This window comes from Camelus dromedarius, chromosome 17 (assembly GCF_036321535.1).
Source record: "Camelus dromedarius isolate mCamDro1 chromosome 17, mCamDro1.pat, whole genome shotgun sequence".
Lineage (NCBI taxonomy): Eukaryota > Metazoa > Chordata > Mammalia > Artiodactyla > Camelidae > Camelus > Camelus dromedarius.
The window spans coordinates 45,673,603-45,696,041 of record NC_087452.1 but is presented as its reverse complement, the minus strand read 5'-3'; the positions used below and the strand labels follow the sequence as shown (position 1 = coordinate 45,696,041).

Below are 22,439 nucleotides of genomic sequence, written 5' to 3'. Positions count from 1 at the left end.
CTTATCAGAGATCTGCTCCACGGGGGGTTTATAAGTGGAACCATTCATGCGTCCCTCAAACAGCGGGCCTCTCCCTTCAGTTTCTTAGCATCTGCTTCTCAGCTTCTAAATTGAAAGAATTGGTCCTGCTCTCATAGAAGATGCGGGATGCTGAGTGCCCAGAGCGCAGTGCACCCATGAGGGCCGGCTGTGCCCTCAGGAGGGAGAGCTCACAATAACCACAGATGCCCTTTACTCTTGGGGGCATGTTCTGCCAACACATCACCAGCAATGCCACTGTAAGTGTAGACACAGCCACATGAGACGCATCCTCGGAAAAAGATCTGTTAACTTTCTCTTGATTTTCAACTCATGCCGTGACTGGAACCCGATCTTCTGCTGGAGAGAAGAAACCCGGAGCAGAAATAAGACAGAGAAGGAGACTGCCCGGCCGCCTCCTACCTGTGGACCTTCCCCCCGTAGAAGGGCTTCGTGTGGAATATCACTGCTGCTGAGTACCCGGTCTTGGCACAGCTGATGCTGACTTTTCCTCCAAGCTCCACCCAGGGGATGGTGAGGATGGACCGGGCGTAGGCGCTGGGCAGGGTGAACACGTACTCCTCCCCGTGCTCCAGGAGCCGCAGCACACCTCCGGGGAGAGAGGACAGCAGTTAGGCACACACACAAAGGAAGGGCGGCGGGGACCAGGAGACACGGCCATGACAGACCAAACATGCTCCCACAACGGACGTCACACCTCCCACCTCTGCAAAGTTCTGGCCACCCGCCTGCCATTCATCTGTTCATCGCATCTCTACTGTGTGGGAGCCACTGAGAACACAAGGGGAACCAGACAGACCCACTCTCTGCCCTCAAGGAGCAGAACAGAAAGATGGGCATTAATGAATCACCAAGCAAACAAAACTGTAATCGTGAGGTGGGAGGGCCAGGTGCCTGGGGACCCAGGAGCAGCTGACTAGGAGAGGTTCCCTGAGGAAGGGACAGGCAAGCTGGATAAGAGGTGAGTAAGTGAAGAAGGGAGGGAAAGTATTCATGCAGGGGAAGTGCCTGTGCAAAGGCCCTGTGGCAGGAAGGAGCCCGATGAGCACGAGGGGCTGAGCAAAGGGATCCATGCAGAAGGGGAGGCGGCAGGTATCAGTGGGGAGGCTGCCGGATCCACTGGGGCCAGACCTTTAAACTTGGGAAAAGCACACTTTTATCCTGAGAGCCACAGAAACAAAATCAAAAGTTCTCAGAAAGTCGGTAAAACCAGACTGGACAGCTGTGGTCACAACCCAGGGGAAGCCACCCGCCCCTTGATCAGGGGTTCCCTACCCCAGGATCCAAGCACTAGGCTTGGAGAGGTCTGATCCTCCTGAAACAAAGCAGAATTTCATGCGTTTGTCTCTTTTTCTTGGGACAAGGGCCACTGCTTTTATCAAGTTCTCAAAGGCCGACGTGACCACCCGCAAAGGCACCATCTCCCAGGGCTGCTATATAGTCCCTGCACTAAAATCCAGCCCTTGCTCCAGCTCTTCTGGTCAGGCACCCACGGGGCCAGCATTTCAAGTCACTCTGGGGCCCATACAGGCTGGCAGAGGCCAGGGGACCAGGGCCCTGCCCTCTGAGGTTTGCTCTGAGCAAGCAAACCAAACCTTTGCCCAGACACGCAACCAGGGCTGTTAGTGACACCCCCGCCCTGGGCTTCCAGCTCTGTCTCTGCAAAGAGTGAGGGGCGGGTTCCGTGCACCCACAAGGACCCTTTTCTGGGTGCCAGGCATTTCTGGGGGCTTCGCAGGCACTGTCCCTTTAAGCGTCACAACTACCCAACAGGGCACTGGTTATCATCCTTTTTACATAAGGATGAGGCACAGGAAACTCAGAGAGCTGAAGTAACTTGGCCAGTCGGTGCTTCTGTCTCAGGCTAGACAAGCATCTAAGTCAGGAGAGCGGGAGTGTCCCGGGCAGAGGACACGTTGCATGTGTTCCTGTTATCCTGGAAGCTGGCCTGGGAGCCTGGGGACAGATGGGACAACACTGCACAGAGGAGTCACCAACGCTGAGTTTCTGAAGCCACTGTGAAGATGTGTTCCAGTGTAATTCCATTTACCCTCAAATTGCCCAGGAGCCACAGTTTACAGACACACTAGGCTTGTCCGGAACCAGCCACCTCACTCGCAGTTAAGTCCTGCAATGTCAGTCCTGCTGACCCACAGCAGGGGTGTGAGCCCCAGCGGGCTGGCTCGCTGTGTCCAGGGGTCTTGCTCTCCCCCAATGTGGCGGGGCGCTCACACACTTGGGCCCAGGCCGGACCTAAGACCCACCCCCCACAAGAAAAAGCCAACCCAGAGGTCACCCATAATCCCTTGGGCAGGACTGGGAGGGGTATCACAGCGACATTTAACTCTGTCTCTCCCCCAACCAGGGGTATAATGAACACCCACAACACGCACGCACGCTGGCAGGACTCCACTGCACCAAGTACCCCGAACGTCACCGCACCTTGACTCCTCCCCACTCCCTGGACCTGCCAGAGCCCTCACAGTCAGATTAAACCATCTCCCTCAAAGCCAAGCCTTCAGCCCCCGCTCTCTCTGACACCCGGCCCTCCTCCCAGGCTCAGGGAACAGAGCTGCTCACGGTGACCCTGGAGGTCTGGTCCCAGGATACCGATAAGGGAGGATCTGAGTCTGAGAGAATTTGGCACTGATCTGTCGGTTCGTACGGCTTCTGATCAGGACCTTTGGAGAAGAAAGGCCAAGTCTGGAACACTGTTTCCTTAGTTAAGTGGGTAAGAAGACAGCAAAGGGAGGAGGGTAGAGCTCAGTGGTAGAGCGCGTGCTTAGCATGCACAAGGTCCTGGGTTCAAACCCTGGTACCTCCATCAAAAAACATAAACAAGTAAACCTACTACCTCTCCCCAACCCCTTAAAAAAAGGTTTACTTAAAAAAAAAAAAAGAAGACAGCGACGCAGGTGGGAAGTTGCTGCCAGTGGCAAACCGGTTTAACACCCACAGACCACAGGAACAGGAAGTGAAAGTTGAAGAGAGAGGCCACCTGACTTCCCTCCCTGCCCCACTTCTGCTCACCAGCCTCTGGCTCCCTGCGTGCCAGCGCACTCTCATCCTCTCAGAGCTGTGGCAGCTGCAGAGGCCCTAAGAACCCACAGAGGAGCTGTCCCTCAGTCTCCCCGCCCCCCAGGGCCCAGAGAAGGCGGCTCTCCATGCCCCCATCCCTGACCCCTGTGCTACTGGACCATGTGGCAATAGAATCCTCCCAGGTGGCCCACGTGTCCCGACAGCACCACCTCACCCCGATGTCTACGCTGTCCCCCTCTGTGATCAACCCTCCAGCCTTTCATTGGCAGTACCTTGGGGACCCGTGCCCACCTGAACATCCTGCCAGCGGCCTCTCCTTGCAGACAGGACCACACAAGAGCCATGAGGGCCACGTGCCGAGACTTCCTGGTCTCATCCACAAATATAAACCGTGTGAGGCAGGGTTACACAACTGACAGTTTTTTAGAACATATTTACAGGGAACACATGCCACAGTTTTTTGAAAGACCTAGACGAAATCTTAGAGGACCATTCCATGTCCTCCGTCACTTGCCAGCCTGGTGACCTGAACTTGTCTGCACCTCAGATGCCTTGTCCAAGATGCAGGGATAATGGTACCTGAGCCTCACGGGGCTGTGGTTAAGGATGTAAAGGCGATACTGAACTCAGCTAAACACATATGGCCCCATACACCGCCCGAGCCCCGAAGTTTCTATCCTAATCACTCCTCACTCTCTGATAGGTGAATTCTGAGCAGCAGTGTTTCCACTTGGGAACAAAGAAGAAATGACAGTCTGGTGGTGGGGTATGCACCTTGGGGATGAGGGGGCAGGTGGGAGGCATCCTCCTCCCGCTCACTTTCAGAAAAACCTCTTCCAACATCCAGAAGGACAACAAGCATAAGAAAAGGTGCTTAATTTCGCTAATTATCAGAGAAATGCAATCAAAACTACAATGAGGCATCACCTCACACAGTCAGAATGGCCATCATTTAAAAAGTCCATAAATGATAAATACTGAAGAGGCTGTGGAGAAAAGGGAACCCTCCTACACTGCTGGTGGGGATGCAGTTTGGTGCAGCCACCATGGAGGACAGTATGGAGGTTCCTCAAAAAACTAAAAGTAGACTTACCATATGATCCAGCAATCCCACTCCTGGGCATATATCCAGAGGGAACTCTAATTTGAAAAGACACCTGCACCCCAATGTTCATAGAAGCCCTATTTACAATAGCCAAGACATGGAAGCAACCTAAATGTCCATCGACAGATGACTGGATAAAGAAGCTGTGGTATATTTATACAATGGAATACTATTCAGCAATAAAAAAAGAATAATGCCATTTGCAGCAACATGGATGGACCTAGAGATTATCATATAAAGTCAAGCCAGTCAGACAGAGAAAGACAAATATCATATGATGTCACTTAGATGTGGATTCTAAAAAAAAATAAAAGATATAAATTTATTTACAAACCAGAAATAGACCTACAGACATAGAAAACTGTGGTTACCAGTGGGGAAAAGGGAGGGAGGGATAGATTAGAAGTTTGGGATTAACAGAGACACACTACTATATACAAAATAGATAAACAGCAAGGACCTACTATATAGCACAGGGAACTGTATTCAATATCTTGTAATGAGCTGTAATGGAAAAGAAACAGAAAATACATATGTATGTATATGTATAAATGACTTGCTTTGCCGTACACCTGAAACTAACATTATAAATCAACTACACATCAATTTAAAAAAAAAAGAATTTAAAAAAGAGACAAAGAAAAAAAAAAAAAGAACTCTTCCAAACAAAGGTGAAATTTCCCACAAGTCCACAGAAATTGGAAAGCAAGCCCGAAAGAAGGCTAATTGGAAGGCACTGGCGAGACTACACTCCTGGCTCTTTTCTGAAAATCCATAAATATGCCCTCATTCATTAAATCACCGGAAATTATGATTTCTCAGGACGAACTGTTTTTTTCAGGGTTGCATAAAAAGTCTATGCCTAATATGAATAAAAGACTATATTAAAGCCAGACTTGCAACTGGGATCACACACGAAAGCTCCCTTTTAATTAGCCAGAGAGCAGGGAGAAGCTGAGAAATGCCAACTGATCAATACTCCCAGGTCACAGTCAGTCCCCAGGCTGGGAGATTTTCACTTTAAATCCCACAGATTGATTTAATCAATACACACAGAGCCAAGCATTAAGATCTCCAAAGTGATACATTTAAAACATTTTAAGGAACCAAAATACGCCAACAGGACGTTGACCGTGGAAAGAAAGCAACTCTGGGGAACTGGTCTGCGGGCTGGGCAGCAGGGACACTCGTGGGCAGATAGATGTGTCACTGCTCTTACTAGAACCGCCCACCCCCAAGACCCACTTCAGAGGCTGTGCCATTTGCTGGGCACTGTCCTGCAGGCTGGGGGGGAAGGGGTCTCGAGAACAGCTGGGCGAGCTCGTCTCCCCCACAGTGCAGGTGGGTGCTGAGTGGGGGCTTTGCCTCCTTCCTGGGGTGGTGGGGGACATCCTCATGGGGCTGGCTACACAGGGTCACATTCAAGCCTCTGAGCATCAAAGCAAGGACCACAAGAGGAGGGAAGGCCATCTCAGTGTGGCAACCTGGGAGAATTCAAGGTAAGATGCAGCACCTGAGAAGAGCATTTTATTGTAGCCACATATGCCACAGCCTAAGGGCAATCATTTAAAAGACAAGCCCACGTACGTACGTACAAAACTTCAAGTGGATGTGTGTGTGTAGGTTCAATCCCCAGTACCTCACTTAAAAAAATAAACCTAATTACCCACCCCTACAAAAAAAAAAAAAAACCAACCAACCACAACCTCTCTACTTCTCACTCTGCCACTGGGCTCCTCCCTGCAAGTCTGTTCAGGCGGCAGCCACGGGGAAGCTGCTAAAATCACTCCCACCCTCCACTGATGCTCCTCTCAGAGTAAAGGCCCGAGTCCTCCCAAGTCCCCAGATCCCCAGGATCTGGCCCCTTCTCCGCCCTGGGCTCCAGCCACACTGGCCTCCTGCCTCAGGGCACTTGGACTTGCTGTTATTTCGTCTGGAGCAGACCAGCCACATGGCTGCTCCCTCCCCTCCTTCCAGCCTTCCCTCAAACGCTCCACCCTCGCTGAGGTCGTCCCAATGACAACTGCAGCCCCAACCCCGCCTGGCCAGCGCCCACTCTCGGGTCCAGCTGCCTTGTCTCCTTCGCTCCAACTTCACCACCTCACTGCGGACCCCGGGAAGCCCTCTTCCTGTTCTCCATCTGACTCACCCGGTAGGACGCCGGCCCCCGAGGGCAGGGCTCCCTGTACCGGTCACTGCCTGGTCTATGGAACAACACTGCTCACTTCCCAGATGGAGGATGAACAGTTACAGACCCACGGACCTGCCGCGGCTCCTGGCCATACGGGATGGATGAGGAAGTCAGCACATCTAAAGCGGCATCTCTATGCGCACATGCGGGTGTCTGCTCACGCGGGTGTCGGTACCATCGCAAGGTGGGAACGGCCTCAACGCACCACCTCTCCAACAAACAAGCCTGTGTCATCTTCAAATAACACATTACATGGGAAATTGAGACTAAATAACGAAAGCAGACAGAATGAGACGAAGCTCCTGAGTACCGATTTGGGGCTTTAAATGAAGGGGAAGATTTTACCAGAACAAATCTCAGGGTGTTAGGTCAAAATCAAGATTTGGGGAGGGGGGTATAGAGCTCAGTGGTAGAGCTTTAGCAAGCACAAGGTCCTCGGTTGAATTCCCAGTATCTCCATTAGAAATATATATATTAAACAAATTTAAATTTAAATTTAAATTTAAAAAGTATTTTTAAAAACCAAGATGAACGTCACTCTCGGTCCCCACTGCAAACCAAGCGCACACATCAGAGCAAACGTAAACCTCCCGCGTGGGGTCCTTAGCGACCTTGCAGGAGTCTCCCAGCCTTAAGCAGAAGGGCTCCTGAGGCAGGCAGACTGAGCTTCCCGCTCCCAGTGCTCCCGAGTCCATGGCCTTGCTGGAATCTGCCTGTGGCTTTGACCCAAACGGCGCCTCCTTGCAGGGGCAGCTCCTGCCGGGGCTTCTGGGGAGGAGTCTGAGGGGAGGATCAGAATAGAGGCCTGAGAAAAAAGCCCCATTCTCACACTCTACCCCTGCTCTGCGGTAGCACAGCTGAGTCAAGTTCACCTCCTCAGCTTTGGGGAGACAGGCCTCAATGCCCTGGCTATGCCTCCGGGGGGACCCTGACGTCCCTGGCCAGCCATCACCTCACCTGCCCCCCTCCATCTGCTACTCACCCCCCAACTCTAGATTCAAGGGCTTGTGGCCTCCTGGGACTCCTAGATCTTCGATTCTGACTTCTCATCCAGTGATCAGAGGTGAGTTGATGACAGAAGGTCCCTGCCCCAAAAAGCAGCCAGCCCCTTCCTGCAGCCTCTGTCCCTGGTCATGATGAGGGGAGGATAGACACTGTGCAGTGTCACACAGGTGCCCTTGCACAAGGTGCCCGCCTCAGGTCCTTGTCTGTAAAGTAAGGGGCAGCTGGACTCATCAAAGGTCCGCTGAGCATTTGGAAGCAACCGAAGCCTTTTGGAAATGAAGTCTTACACGGAAGCTCAAGGTTAACAGGTCAGTGGTGCACACACTGCTCACTCCCTACGCCCACCTCACGGCTGAGCCCCCCTCTGCTGGAGACCCTGGGGCTTGAGAGATGGATAAACCCTCTTGCGCTACAAGATTCAATGGTCAGGCTGTCACTGATAACAACTCCTCCTTAAGAAGAAAGACCCTTCTGACACCACTCTCCCTTTTTACGACAGCCGTGCAAGCTTGGCCAACTCATCCAGTCTGGGGGTCTTCCTGACTGCAAAGTGGTGGCGGTGTTTATTTCCACAGAAGAGCTTATAAAGGGGGGGGATACTGATCATTACTGCTGTGGCTTATTTACTGAGGAACGTGTCCATTGACACACACAACCCACCCCCTTCTGAATCACAGAGAAAAGCTAAAACGGGGTAACTCGAGGTCACCCTGGTGACAGTGAGTCCCTGGCCTCCTTCACAAATGGATGAATCTCCATCTGGTGAATTTCTTGACCTGACCCTTGAGAGGAAGGTGCAATCAGTGCAGCATCTGCTGGCTTCACCTTGAAACGGTGGTGCCTGGCAGAACCCACGAAGGCCCGACACTGGTATGGGCTCACCGCGGGTTCTGGAGGGTGAGCGTTTCAGAGCACAGACTTGCAGCCCAGAGACAGGCCGGAGGGGCGGAACCCACGAGCGGTTTTGTCCCTCAACAGCACAGCAGCCCTGAAGCAAGTGAGGCAGAGCGGTCTGCACTTAGCATCCCCCATTTCTGTCCTCCTCCTCCCCCTTGACTTGATTTCCATCGGATTTTCCCTCATGCCATCCACTGACAGCCCTTGTCAAGGTCACCAAAGAGCTTCATGGTCCCAAATCTCAATTCTCAGTTCTCATCTTCTCAGACTCACCCACATCCTTTAATTCAGTTATCACCCCTCTCCTCCTTGAAACCCCTTCTTCACTCAGCTTGCAGAAAACATTCCATCTCTTCCTCCTCCATCTCCCTGGCTGGCGCGCCTCGTCTTCTGGACCTCTTAGTGCTGGAGGCTGCAGGGATCGGAGCTCACTCAGCGATCTCCTTAGTCCCCAGGCATTAAATGACAAGTTTTAAACTCGGCCGGGACCTCCGCCCAGAACTCCAGGCTGGGTGCACATCGTCTGCTCCAGCTTTCCTCTTGAACGGCTGACCCCCAACACAGCCTCAGCTCCTGGCTCTCCCTCCAGACCAATTCCCTCTCAGCCTCCCCACCTCAGTTAACAGCTACTCCATCTTCTAGCTGCTCAGGTCAAAAGCCTGGTGTCACCTGTCTCACATCCGACCCAGAGGTATCCAGTGAGGGGCTGATATCCAAAATATACAAAGAACTCCTACAACTCAACATCAAACAAACAACCCGATTCAAAAATAGGCAGAGGACCTGAAAAGACATTTTTTCCAAAGAAGACACGCAGATGCAGCAGGCACGTGAAAAGACGCTCAACCTAACTAACCATCAGGGAAATGCCAATCAAAACCACATGAAATATCGTCTCACACCTGTCAGAATGCCCATCATCAAAGAGACAATGTGTTGGTGAGGATGTGGAGAAACACCCTCGTGCACTGTTGGTGGGAATGCAAATTGGTGCAGCCTCTATGAAGGACAGAATGGAGGTTCCTCCAAAAATTTAAAATAGAACTACCATATGACCCAGCAATTCCACTCCTGGGTATTTATGCAAAGAAAATGAAAACACTAATTAAAAGAGATATATGCACTCCTGTGTTCACTGCAGCATTATTTACAATGGCAGAGATATGGAAGCAACCTAAGCGTCCACCTACAGATGACTGGATGAAGACGATGTGGTATATACACACCGGGGAATTAGTCAGACATTAGAAAAAAAGAAGAATGAAATTCTGCCATTTGTGACAATACAGATGGACCTAGCGGGTATTGAGCTTAGTGAAATTAGTCAGAAAAAGACAAATACTGTTATGATTTCACTTATATGCGGAATCCAAATAACAAAACAGAAACAGAGTCATAGATTCAGAGAACAAACACTGGTTGCCAGATGGGAGGAGAGAAATAGTTGAGGGAGATTAAGGGGTACAGACGTCCAGTTGCAAAATAAATGAGTCGAAGGTATGAAACGTACAATGTGGGGAATACAGCCAATGATTATGTAATATCATTAAAAAAAAAAAAAAAAAGAAGCCTTGGTGTCACCTTTCTCTTCTACTCCACATCTGATCCGAAGGCAAATCAAATCCCGCTGGCCCTCCCTACTTCAGAATACTTCCAGATTCCTACCACGTGTTACCTCTCCCACCATCTCTACCCTGGTCCAAGCCACCATTATCTCGTGCCTGAGTTATCATAGCCTCCTAAAACTGGTCTCCTTGCCACCCCCTTCCTCCTCTGATGGTCTATTTTCAACAAGCAGCTGGAAGGATCTCGCTAAGTTGTAAGTCAGATCATGGTACTCTTCTGCTCAAAACCCTCAGTGGCTTCGCAGCTCACTTGGCGTGAAAGCTAATACCCCTGGCAGTGACCCCCAAGGCCCCACGTGATCCAGCCAGTCACCCCTCTGACCTCATCAGCTCCCTCCCCACCTTCCTGCTCCAGCCACGCCGGGACCCCTGCCTCTGGCCTCTGCCTCATTCTCTCCACTGGACACACTCCCATGTCCTCTGCTCAGATGCCACCTTCTCAGTGAGGCCTTCCCAGCAGCCACCCCATCCCATCCCAAAGCCCCACAGCCCTCCTCCCCGCTATTCCCACGTCCCCACCTGCCTGTTTTCTCCATAGAATTAATACCTTCCAATGCACCACATAACTCTGTTTCCCCACGAGAAGCAGCAGCTTCATGAAGACAGTGATTGTTTTGTCTGTTTAGCTCATGCAAGCTCCCATCACTCCTAAGACAACGGCGGGCATCTAGTAAGACACTTGATCAAAGTGTGATTCGTACCTCTTGGGGAGTGATGGAAATGTTAGCTATCTTGACTGCAGAGGTTGTTTCATGGGTGTATATACATCTATCAAAACTCATCAAACTGTACATCTGAAATACATGTGGTTTACTGTACAGGAACCATACATACCACACTAAAGGTGCTAAAAAAAAGTGTGCCAAGTCAGTGAAAGATGTTCTCAGCTCACAGGGTTTTGGAAGGGCTTCAGGTAGTCAAGTATCTCTTGAAACTGAAAGCAAAATTTTGCACTGGATTTTTTTTCCTGAGAAGAGAATCCATAGCCAGAATCTCAAAGGGGTTTATGACTCAAAAGAAACTGAGGAACCACTAACACAGCTGCCTGAATTTAACAAGGATGATGAGCGTTTTCTTCAAACAATGACAAACTTCACTCACAGCCATTTGCTAAAACAGGAACGTGTAACCCACAAGAGGTGTGATCATACTGCGTTCTTGCTTCAGAATCTCAAGCACAGCATCCAGAGATTTGCCTCGGGAATTCTGACAAGCAGGTTTTGAATAGGGGGGCACGATTCTCCTCATTGCCTGTGAGCAGGAACACCAGTGAGAGTGAATAAACAAAAATGTGTCTGCACAGACTGGAGGTCAACTCCAATATTCATACGGAGCCGGAAATAAAAGTATAAGGAAGGTGGCTCCCTCACGTGAGTAGCCAGTGATGCCCTATGTGGGCAGCCTGACAGACAGACAGCTGCCTCCCATCCAGCCCGACTCCTCGGCCTCATTGGGAAGCAACCAGGACCCGGTCCCCAAATAGCAAAACCCATCCCCACTTCCCACCCACTCACCATCAATTCCATAACAAAATAAAAACAGAGAACACACACCGATCCTCAGTCACCCACCAGGTCCACCAAGGCCACCTGGGGAGAGCCCAACGCCCTCCACCCTGATGTGGCTTACCTTCCCCGATCATAGACACGCCCACGGACATGCCCATGAACTTGCTCTTGGTCCACACATGAGTGTTGACGCACAGTCTCTTCTCCTTGCACTCACAGTAGAAGCAGGAGATCGGGGGGTGATGGGACACCTGCTCCGCCACGAACCTCAGTTTGTAGTTTTTTGAAGGCTCGTCGGCCAGCGGGTGTTCGTGGCCAGCAGGGGCGTGGGGAGCTGTCCTCCTGGGCTTGACCCTGTCCTTGGGGACCTCCCAGGAGCAGTGAAACGTCTCGCCGATGATGGGGTTGTAGGGCTTCTTGGCCAGGGCGCCCTTGCGGCCCTCGTGGAAGGCGGTGAGATAATACTCCACGAAGCAAATGACCCTCTCCTGCGGTGTGGCCCCTGCGGTCACGGCCAGCAGCAGGTCTGGGTGTGCCATGAAGTCGGCGTACATCTCCAGCAAGGACCGCCGCTCCAGGATGAACGTGGGAAGCACCACCTGCACCCGGGGGAGACAGAGCCAGACAGGAACCCCTGTGAGTCCATGAAAAAGCTGAAGAGGGACAGTCAAGGCTCCCACCTGCCCCCGTCCAGCAAGTTCCTAATGGCTTACAGTGGGGATGGCTCCTTTGGACTCGGGCCCAAGTGATAAATCAGGGGAAACAGCATCGAGGAAACTGGAAGCGGCAGCAGGGGTGGCATTGACGCCAACCCAGCTTCGCGGACGAGACTGTTCTGAGTCATGTTCTTCCTGCTCGTCTGGGCTAGAACATCACCCGAGTAACTCGCAGCCCTCTCTTCTACGCCCCGTGATTTAGAGACGGCAATACAACAGCATGGAAGGGCTATTTCGTACAATTCCGGACATCAGGCACAGCCAAGGGGGATGCTCAGTGTGTCCCCACAAACTCAGACACTGGGGTTCATCAGTGCTCCATCAAAGCGGTCCAGGTAGACCAGGAAGCAGCACCAAGAGCATCTGTTTGGAGGTCTCTGTATAAACCCCAACACGATCACAGCAGGGAAGGAGGGTGGAAAAGGCCTGGCCCAGGTCTCTGGGAGGCAAGGCCAGCTGGCGGCCACCATCCACAGTGCTGCCGTGGAGAAGAGGGGCCACTGGGGAGTCCGGCCCATAGGATGGGAGAGAAGAAATGGGCAGAAGGTACAAGGAAGTAGGCTGGTGCTACATACAGAATCTTCTGGTGAATGGACTGGCCCCAGGGCCATCCCTTGGGGTGTGATTGGCCCCATTACTGAGGATGTGAGTCTAGTCCCACAGAAGTGCCCCCACAGACACACATGCTCCCTCCTACCTTGTCTAAATGAGAAACAGCTCCTCAGCTCCAGGGCAACCTGCTCTGTGAGGCCTTTTCTGACAGCTCCCGCTCCGGAGCTAGACTACCCACCCTCCCTCACTGCACGCATCACACACCCCCATGGTTGTACCTACAGGGCTCATTCTACTCTGATCAATGCTATAAAGAACATTATTGGAACAATCTGGGGAAATTTTACTACAGGCAAGAAATAGTATTGCATCAATGTTTACAGTGTATTTACAGTAGCCAGTGTATGTACAGTAGCTAAGACATGAAAGCAACCTAAATGTCCATCAACAAATGACTAGATAAAGATGATGATATATATGTATATATGTATACCTATCTCACACACACACACAATGGAATACTATTCAGCCATAAAAAAGAATGAAATGTCATTTTTAGCAACATGGATGGATCTAGAGATTATCAGATTAAGTGAAGTAAGTCAAAGATAAATATATGGTATCACTTATACATGGAATCTAAAAAAGTGACACAAATGGACAAAACAGTGTTTCTATGAGTCTGTTTGACTCACAGACAAGGAAAACAAACTTATGGTTACCAGAGGCATAAGGTGGGGTGCAGAGATAAACTGGGAGTTCAAGATTTGCAGATACTAACTACTATATACAAAATAGACAAACAACAAGGTCCTACTGCATAGCACAGGGAACTATAGTCAATATGTATGTATAACTAAATCACTGTGCTATACACCTGAAACTAATACAACATTTTAAATCAACTATACTTCAATTGAAAAAATTATATAAAAATGTCCCCAGTGTGACAAGTGTATTGTGTACGAGAATGTCCTTGTTGTCAGGAGGTCCTCACTGATGGATGCCGGGGAGAAGTATCTCGTGTGCAGTGTCCTCCGAGATGGTTCATTAAAATACAAACACCTAGATACACATGCATGTATCCCAGCGGGGCTGCAGACAGAGAGGAGAGAGAGATGGGAAGAGGCAGTGGAGAGGGAGAGAGTGGGAAAGAGGGAAGAAGAGAGAAAAATGCAAAGTGGCAAAATGTTAATGATGGGCCAACAAAGGGGAAGGTGTGGGAGTTCTCTGTACTGTTCTTGCAACCCTACTGTCAACAGGAAAATAGAGAGTTAGAGGAAAAAGGGAAAAAAAGCCTCTACCATGGATGCAATACCTGAGAACTTATCCCTTTTCAAAGACAACCCTCTTGAGACTAAAGACATAGGGACCGTGGTCTCACAGCCACAGCAGGCCCAACCCTCCTGGCAGACATTCTATACTTGACAGCGACGCTGTGGCTTTGTCAGAGCCGGGCAAAGTCGACTTCCCAAAGATGCAGGGAACAGGCTGGGAGCGGGATGATTGCCTCCCCTTTCATCTCATGTTGGTGTCTGTGCAGAACACCAGATCCACGCCTTTCAGACCCAGCACCCTGACCACTCTGGGCAAGACATCATAATCTTCTTTTTGTTTTAAATTGAAGGACAGTTGATTAACAACATTTTGTTAGTTTCTGGCGTACAGCACAGTGATTCAGCTATGCATATATATTCTTTTTCATGTTTTTTTATTATAGGTTATTACAAGATATTAACTAAAGTTCCCTGTGCTTTACAGTAGGACCTTGTTTATCTATTTTATATATAGTGGTTTGCATCTGCAAATCTCAAGCTCCTAATTTATCCCTTCCCCCGCCTTACCCCTTTGGTAACCACAGGTTTGTTTTCTATGTCTGTGAGTCTGTTTCTGGTTTGTATATAAGTTCATTTGTGTCATTTTTTTTTCAGATTCCACATATAAGTGATATCACATGGCATTTGGTTTTCTCTGACTTACTTCACTTAGTATGATCATCTCTAGGTCCATCAACGTTGCTGCAAATGGCATTATTTAATTCTTTTTTATGGCTGAGTAGTATTTCATTACACGCACACACACTGGGGAAGTTTAACACTGATGCAATACTATTTCTTACATGCCCATATATATATCACAACTTCTCTACCCAGTCATCTGTCAGTGAACACTTAGCTTGCTATTGTGAACAGTGCTGCTATGAACACTGGGGTGCCCGTATCTTTTTGAATTAGAGTTTTCTCCAGATATATGCCCAAGAGTGGGACTGATGGATCATGTGGTAACTCTATTTTCAGTTTTTAAGAATCTCCATACTGTTATCATAGTGGCTGCACATACTTCTCATTAAAGTAGATTGTCTCTCTCTCATATGATTTCCTTGCTTTTTTTTTTTTTTGGTCCCTTTGCAAATAAATCACTTAATCATCTGTTTCTTGAGCAGAGGACACTGAAGACACAGAGTCAAGAAGTGGTGAGGACTAGTTGCACTGACTGCCTCCAACAGAGAGGTGAACGATGGCCCAGCTACTCCGACTGATAGCATCCAAATGGCTGAAATCGCCACTGCAGATTTATCGTGCCGTCAATAAAGGCTGCCTTTTCTGCCATTAACACAATTAAGATAATGAACTCCTTTGTGGAAAGGTAAAAAAAGAGAAGATCTGCTCTTGGCACTCAGAGAACAATTAGTTGCATTTCAAGTTGCATCAATCTAGAAGTAAATAACTAATCTGCAGGTTGGGCTCTTAGAACTTGGAAGTAATCCATCATCCACAGAGAAAGTCAAAGGGCCCCAGAAAGAGCGACAGTCAGACCTTCTCCACAGCAGGGAGCACGGCCTCTGCAAAGGAAGGTCCAGGCAGGTGCAATTTCTCCAAGGAAACATCAGTTAACTTAATAAACTTGAGAATCATCCACATAATACTCTGTCCTTAGTACGGAAAAACCCAATCAGTGCAAACAAGCAAGGAAGGGAGGCCGTACCACCCACCAAGACTGATCTACATAACCCCGCAAGGAAACCGAAGGAAGTACACAAATCCAGCGTACAAAAGGGAGGGTACCCGATTCACACACCAAAGGGTTCTCTACTTAGCCGACAGGATGCCGCCCTGGGTTTCCTGAAAGCGCCAGCTCCCTTCACACTCATCTCACGGTACTTGGGACAGAGCAAAAGGCATTACTGTGACTTTCGTGGGATGGAAAGAGTTTGAGATTACTTTTCCTTTTCCAAGAAGATATTTACTATATACAGAGAGATGCACATATAAGTGACATCATATATTTGTCTCTCTCAGTCTGACTTACTTCACTTAGTATCATCATCTCTAGGTCCATCCATGTTGCTGCAAACAGCATTTTTTTTTTAACTGATGTACAGTCAGTTACAGTGTCAGTTTCTGGTGTACAGTATCATGTTTCAGTCATCCATATACATACATATATATTCCTTTTCATATTCTTTTTTATTATAGATTACTACAAGATATTGACTAGAGTGTCCCATGGCAAATGGCATTATTTCATTCTTTAAATGATACAAGTGAACTTATTTACATAACAGAAATAGACTCACAGACATGGGAAACAAATTATGGTTACCAAAGGGGGAGGCGGGGAGGGATAAATTAGAAGTTTGGGATTTGCAGATACAAACTACTATATATAAAACATGTGACAAGGATCTACTGTTTAGCACAGGGAACTATATTCAATGTCTGGTAATAACCCATAAGAGAAAAGTATCTGAAAATGAATATATATACACACACATAATATACATACACACATGTATAACTGAATCACAATGCTGCACACCAGAAACTGACACAATATTGTACATCAGCTATACTTCAATAAAAAAATGAGAGAGATGTATCTGTTGGAATCAACTTGCACGCTGCCCCAAGGTCCCAGACCTCGGCCTGCAGGAGACTCAGATGCTGTGAGCCACCCTGGTCCAGCACCTCCCTCCAAGATGCAGCACCTCTGCTGTAAAAGGGGAAGGAGGAACACCCACCCCCGGGGTTTTTGTGAGGACTGAGGGAGAGTGTGAAATTGGCCCTTGTCTGCTGAGCACACAGCAAGCGCTCACCGTCCACCAGCTGCGGCAGGAATCAAGATCCGCACGCTCATCCAGAGGCCAGAGAAAAACAAGGACAGCGGAGGTTAGACACCAACACGTCACATGAGATTTCAGTGACGAAGCTGAAGACAAAAAGCGAGTTTTCTGACGACCAGCACAGCCCCCAGGCCCCTCCTGATGCTTCCATAAATCATCCGTTATCAGAAAAACAGGAGAAATCATTGTATGAAACAAGAAGCATGTCATAAGAATGGATGAAATGTTCCAAACCTAAACCCTTCACAGCACTTGAGCCGGGCGTGGCTCTGGGCTCGGCATCTCATCGATGGGAGGGGGGAGGGGAGGCACGACACTCCCATTTCACAGATGAGAAAACTGATGCCCAGGGAGGTTGTGTAAGTCATAGAGGCGAAGGAAGCAGAGAGCTCTAGTGAAGCCGTTCTGCTCAGTCAAGGCCAAGCCTGTGGTCTCATCCTCTGTCAGCGGAACTATCCTGGAAGGACAGAGCTGGGGAAAGCCCAGGTGACACACCTGCCCCCTCATGACACAGACAGGCTTGCAGAAGCCAGGTTACAACTGGGTCTTCTAACAGAAGGCAAACATCTCAGGAGAGGCAGCAGGCTTTGGTTGACAGCATGTTAAAACAAGAGTTGGAGAGAAGAGCTGACGGCGTCAGGAAAGGGCAGTGGAGCGATACCTGGGGGAGGGGAGACTCCAAACACCCCCAGCACAGGATGCTGGGTTAGGCTGGTGACCCGTGACTGCCTCAGGATCGGCCACCTCCGCAAAGATGGGGCCACACACTGGTTTCAGGGAGAGACCAGAGCTTCAACCTTGAATCCAGGAAGGTTCCCCCGTCCTGGGTGCCCGCTTGACAGGCCAAGTACGTCTCCTGCCAGTTCAGCACAAGCTTAACTGGATGACACGGGCAAGAGTCAAGAGGTAAGGAGACGTAATTTCATCAACATACTGACGATGGAGGGCCAAAAAAGCCCAGAAACTGCACCAGACAATGAAGGGTCTCCCTTCCTCACAAGAATTGCTGCTCATCAGATTTCCCCTGGGTTCTTGAGTAACAGCCTCTCCCCAGTAAATAAGCTAATAAATGGTAGATGGGAAAAGTTTTCCTTTCTGAGAGCTGACTGTTGGAGAAACACAACATGAGCTCTTTTAGGAAGAGGCACTGTTCTTGTGATTCCCATATTTTAAAACAGGAGAAAGCCATGTCTCTGAGACCCGTGCCCAGCCACGACACAGTCCCCTCGGGGTTTTGTTGGGTTTCTCCACATCTGACCTGGAGGACTTCAGTTACTTAGCCTCTCCCCTGTATCGCTCAGATTCTGCATCAGTGTGTTACAAATTTAAAAAATATGACCCATGATGAGAATGCTTTCTACATGGTGACCCAGTGACGTGGGTCACAGGACTCAGAAGTTTCACGTGCCGCAAGCTCTGGTCCTTTCTATATATTTTATTTCACTTCTGAGAAATGATCATTTGACCTACTTGACTGGTTTCACAACCTGCAAAATGGGCCAGAACCCGGAGTCTGGGACCGTGATTCGGGGTCACCCTAGTGACGTCACCACCCACGTCCCCCCACCAGGTTTTCACTCCAGCTCCATCTGGGTGGTCTGCACAACCCACAGAAATCAGAGAGAAGCAGCTTTTTGAAAGGCAAGGACTTAAATGATTCCTCTAGCAAAGAGGATGCCAAGTACACAGTCAGAAATCTGAAATTAAGGGAAGGCTGAGGATGTCAGCTTGGCGTGCAGAGCCGGGCAGATCCAAGCAGAGGGCAGGGGAGGGCAGAGAAAGGGACCTTTCCAGGTCAGGCTCCTTGGTGGGGCCCACAGTCCCGTGGAAAATGGTGCAGCCCTGGGCAAGTCAGACATGATAGCCGTCAAACCGTAAAAACCTCACCAAGAAAAGGCTCTTCTTTCACCTGTGAGGCTCCGAGTTGGCACCTTCATCTTCAAAGACCCTCTCACGCCCGACCCCTCCCTCCTCTTCTCTGGCTTCCAGCCCAGGCCGAGGTGAGCTCAAGGGACCCAGACCCTCCCCTGCAGCAGCACAAGCCCACTACCCTCAAGGCTGTGCCTTCACTGGTTCTAACTACTTTGAGGAGGTCGGTGTTGTGCTGGCCAGCCTTCCAAATCCAAAGCTTCCATTCCTGGCATCCCCTCTCCACTGGTCACGTCTCCCCCTCCTGGGCAGCTGCCCCTCCACCAGCACACGACACAGCACAGTCAGGACGAGAATACGACGCACCTTCTCCGAGCTCAGCACCGGCCCTGGTCTCTGCACACAGCCCCCCACTCTCACGCCGCCCTCCCAGGGAGCCAAGTCCAGGCACCATCCACCGCTGCACAGTGCCCCTCACGACCCCGCACACCTCTCAGCTGCACACAAAGTGCCTTTCTCTCTCGCCTCCCAAATAAAGCCACTACCAGAGGTGGGGGAGGACCTCCACAGGCCATCAACTGGCCATCAGTGGTAAGGATACCGGGTTCTCCGGACGAGGCTCCCCAGGACGGGCGCAGCACCAACAAGAGATAACTGTGCATCTACTGCCCAGAGGCTGTTTCTCCCCAGGTGGGCAGTGAGGCCCGGGCCCCCAGTGAGCCACCCACAGCCGGCAGCCAGAGGAGGTGGCCTCAGTCCTGCCCCCACCCTTCCTCCCTCCCGTTTTCTCTCCATGGCCAATGCACCACGTCTCTCTCTCTAGGTCCGCTTTAACCCCCTTTAGGGCACAGCAGGAGACACAGGAATCCCACTGGAATTTGCCTTATCATCTGGTGGGCTTTTCCAGCCCCAGAGAGTAGTAGTGTTGATCCAGAGAATCAAATCCAAGGCTCACACATCACGCACTGAGGATGAGGGTTTCCGTCAAACATCCTCTCAAACGATCCCCAGGACGAACACGTCTGACTGCAGCTCTGACCCTCCCCAATCTCACACAGCGCAGAGACTGTGTGACGCAGGCCTGGAGATAGAGACGCCACCCAGACAACCGGCCACAAGCCCAGGGGACGCGCCCACCTACCTTGGTCAAATCCATGCCAAGTTTGAGCTGGGAGATGAGGTGGAGGATTACACTGCGCTGATCTTCCATGACGCCCAGTTCTGTCTCTTCCGGGTCTTCAGGGTCACTTTTCTCATCTTCGGACAAAACCAATTCAGGACCTGAGTTTGGCTAAAACAAGACCATCAGTAGAAAATCAACAGCTGGTCCCACAGGACTGAGAAGCACAGCCCAGGAAGAGCTTCCCTGGAAACCGGCCCTCTCGGCAGTGGGACAGAAGACCACCCTTTCGGGGGCCAGGGCACCTTTACTGCTGCATGTGTCCTCTCATCCCCCCATCACTTCCTCTTAGTGAACCTTCTGGCCTAAAAGGAGGTCCCCGACGTTTCCTGCCCTCTAAGACACTAAATGTAATACACGGGCATGAGCCCCCTTCATCTTGACTGCTCCCCAACAACATTCTCTCATCAACTCACACAACCCAGAACATGATCCTAATGTAAATTTCTGTTCATAAGCAAAAGTCAGATGCCCCTGGGAATGACTGAAATTACCTCATTTATGAGAGAATTTACTCTGAAATTATTTCTGCTCCTGTCAATTAATATCTCTACAGCAAGTGTTGGGGGAAAAAAGCTGAGGGTTGGCATTAATTTAGAGAAGGAGAGGGAGAAAACAATGAAAATTGAAAGAGAAACAAATTTTATAGTAATGCTAAGCTTCACCCTGGCCCACAGACCCTGCTTTCCTTGATGCAAGTTTCATTAGTCCACTGGCTGGACTGCAATTTCCAAATTACGTAGAAAACAGGCAAGTTAATAAAATGGGCAAGGTGATCGCTGAGCACAGAATTTCCTAATACCCAAGGACCAAGAGTTCTGGCTACAACGTAAAGCTGTCCCCGAGACTGTTGAAAAGAATCCTCCTACTCCACCACTCCTCAATTATCTGTGTTCTAATGGACTTACTCGACACGTAAGCGTGGAGACCAAACAAAACATTATGTAATTGTTTCTAATGATTGTTGAACAGGCCAGGCATAATGAACTTAAGATACAGAAACACAGGAGCTCAAACATTTTAATATAAAAGCATACAGACTTGCCCAAATACCCATGCAAAAACTCATGATTTTAAACCTCAGGAGACAGCACCATCTCACTTCATCTACTTCTAATACACAGACAAAAGCTACTTAGCGATCAAGGTGTTCACAGCTGTCCAGCCTCACATCACATGCTGGCCCTTGCCACCGCTCTGAAGAAACAGGGCGGTCTGCCCCCAGGGATCACATTTTTAAAATTTCAATTGAAACAGACATTTTTCCCATAGACATATTTCTCAAAGTATTCTCAATCCACAGGGCTTTCCAGCAGCCACGAGTCAAGTTTTCATCGAGTGCCTGGTTCTTGAGACTCATGGTAACATGTCTGATGTGATTCACTGGAAAGTCGCTTTGCTCGATAAACTTGAATAACTGAGGACCCGACCCCCAGCATGTTTCCGAGGAGACTAGCCATGGGCCCATGGGACACCCTGATTCCACACTGGGCAGTTGCAGAGAAAGAGAGAGGAGCCCAACACCTGCTGTCAGAGCTTGGGGGCCCCGCCTCTCCTCCGGTGGCATCTCCTGTGCAGCAGTGCCCAGGGCAGCCAATGCCATTGTGGCCATGCATCCACGTGGCTGAAGCTGGAAGAGCAGGCCGCCCTCCTTTCTCCTTCCCCCTCCTCTGGATTTCAGGCAAGTTTTAAAGGGTGGCTGTCTCCGTTCACTGTGAGTGCATTTCCAGTCAGAAGCCCTCCCCTCAATGCCAGGGTGCTGCCCTTACTACCTGCCTTACAGTGACCTAGTGGGCGGTCACCTGGATTAGCAGACGTCCCCTCAACCAGCAGCAGCAGGGGAGGAGAGGGCAAAGCTAGGGCATCTTGTGTTGGGAGGGAAGAGGACAACGGAAAACAGATCATGCTGCCATGATACACCCAAGGCGGGGGCAGGTGTAGGCTCAAAGTCCTTACACATCTTAACCAGAAAGGGAACTCCATCTTGAGCACAATTGTTCCTGCTTGAAATTAGCTGTTCTCACCAAGTACAGATTGGAAACTAAACCAATCAGTAGCTCGAGCAAGCTTTATGAAGCAAAGACTTCTCCCTTCTGAAAGTACGATTTTCCCATCTGCCCACTAGCCGAAGCACAGGGACTCTCCATCCCTCCGCCCACTGCCACACTCACTAGGACTTGCTGCAGACCACACCTCCCCCTGCCGTCTGCCCTCCTTGGAAACTACACCCAGCTCGTCCCTGACTTCTGGGAGCCAGGAAGCCTTCGGCGAGATCCTGCCACGTGACACGAAGAACACGCACTAACGTGCATACAGTCCTCTCCAGCTCTTCCCACTGCGATCAACCTCACATTCCCTGTGTCTGATGCAGCTGCGCAGGGACACTGGCTCCAGCAGAGAGCTCAGCCTGGTGCACAGGCCCCAGGAGCTCACTCCAGGTCGACTGAAAGCCCTCAAGTCCTGCCAAGGGAGGAAGGGCCTCGAGGAGCCCGACACACATCCCTCACTGGCAAGATCCTTAGCCAACTGTGCCCTAAGCTTAGACCAGGATCCGGCAATACTTCTGTCTCCTACAGTTTGGGACTAACAG

At 50.0% G+C, this 22,439-nt stretch overlaps 1 protein-coding gene across 1 annotated transcript in view; it reads right to left on the bottom strand.

Moving 5' to 3' along the window:
- Positions 1 to 22,439, bottom strand: part of OSBPL10 (oxysterol binding protein like 10) — a 268,519-nt gene that overhangs the window by 7,168 nt on the left and 238,912 nt on the right. Inside the window, exons 7-9 of the mRNA XM_031469821.2 lie at positions 19,811 to 19,960; positions 11,531 to 12,008; positions 442 to 628 (exon numbers count right to left, since the gene is read on the bottom strand). Coding sequence (XP_031325681.2) covers positions 442 to 628; positions 11,531 to 12,008; positions 19,811 to 19,960 — 815 coding nt within the window. The remainder of the gene's footprint in view (positions 1 to 441; positions 629 to 11,530; positions 12,009 to 19,810; positions 19,961 to 22,439) is intronic.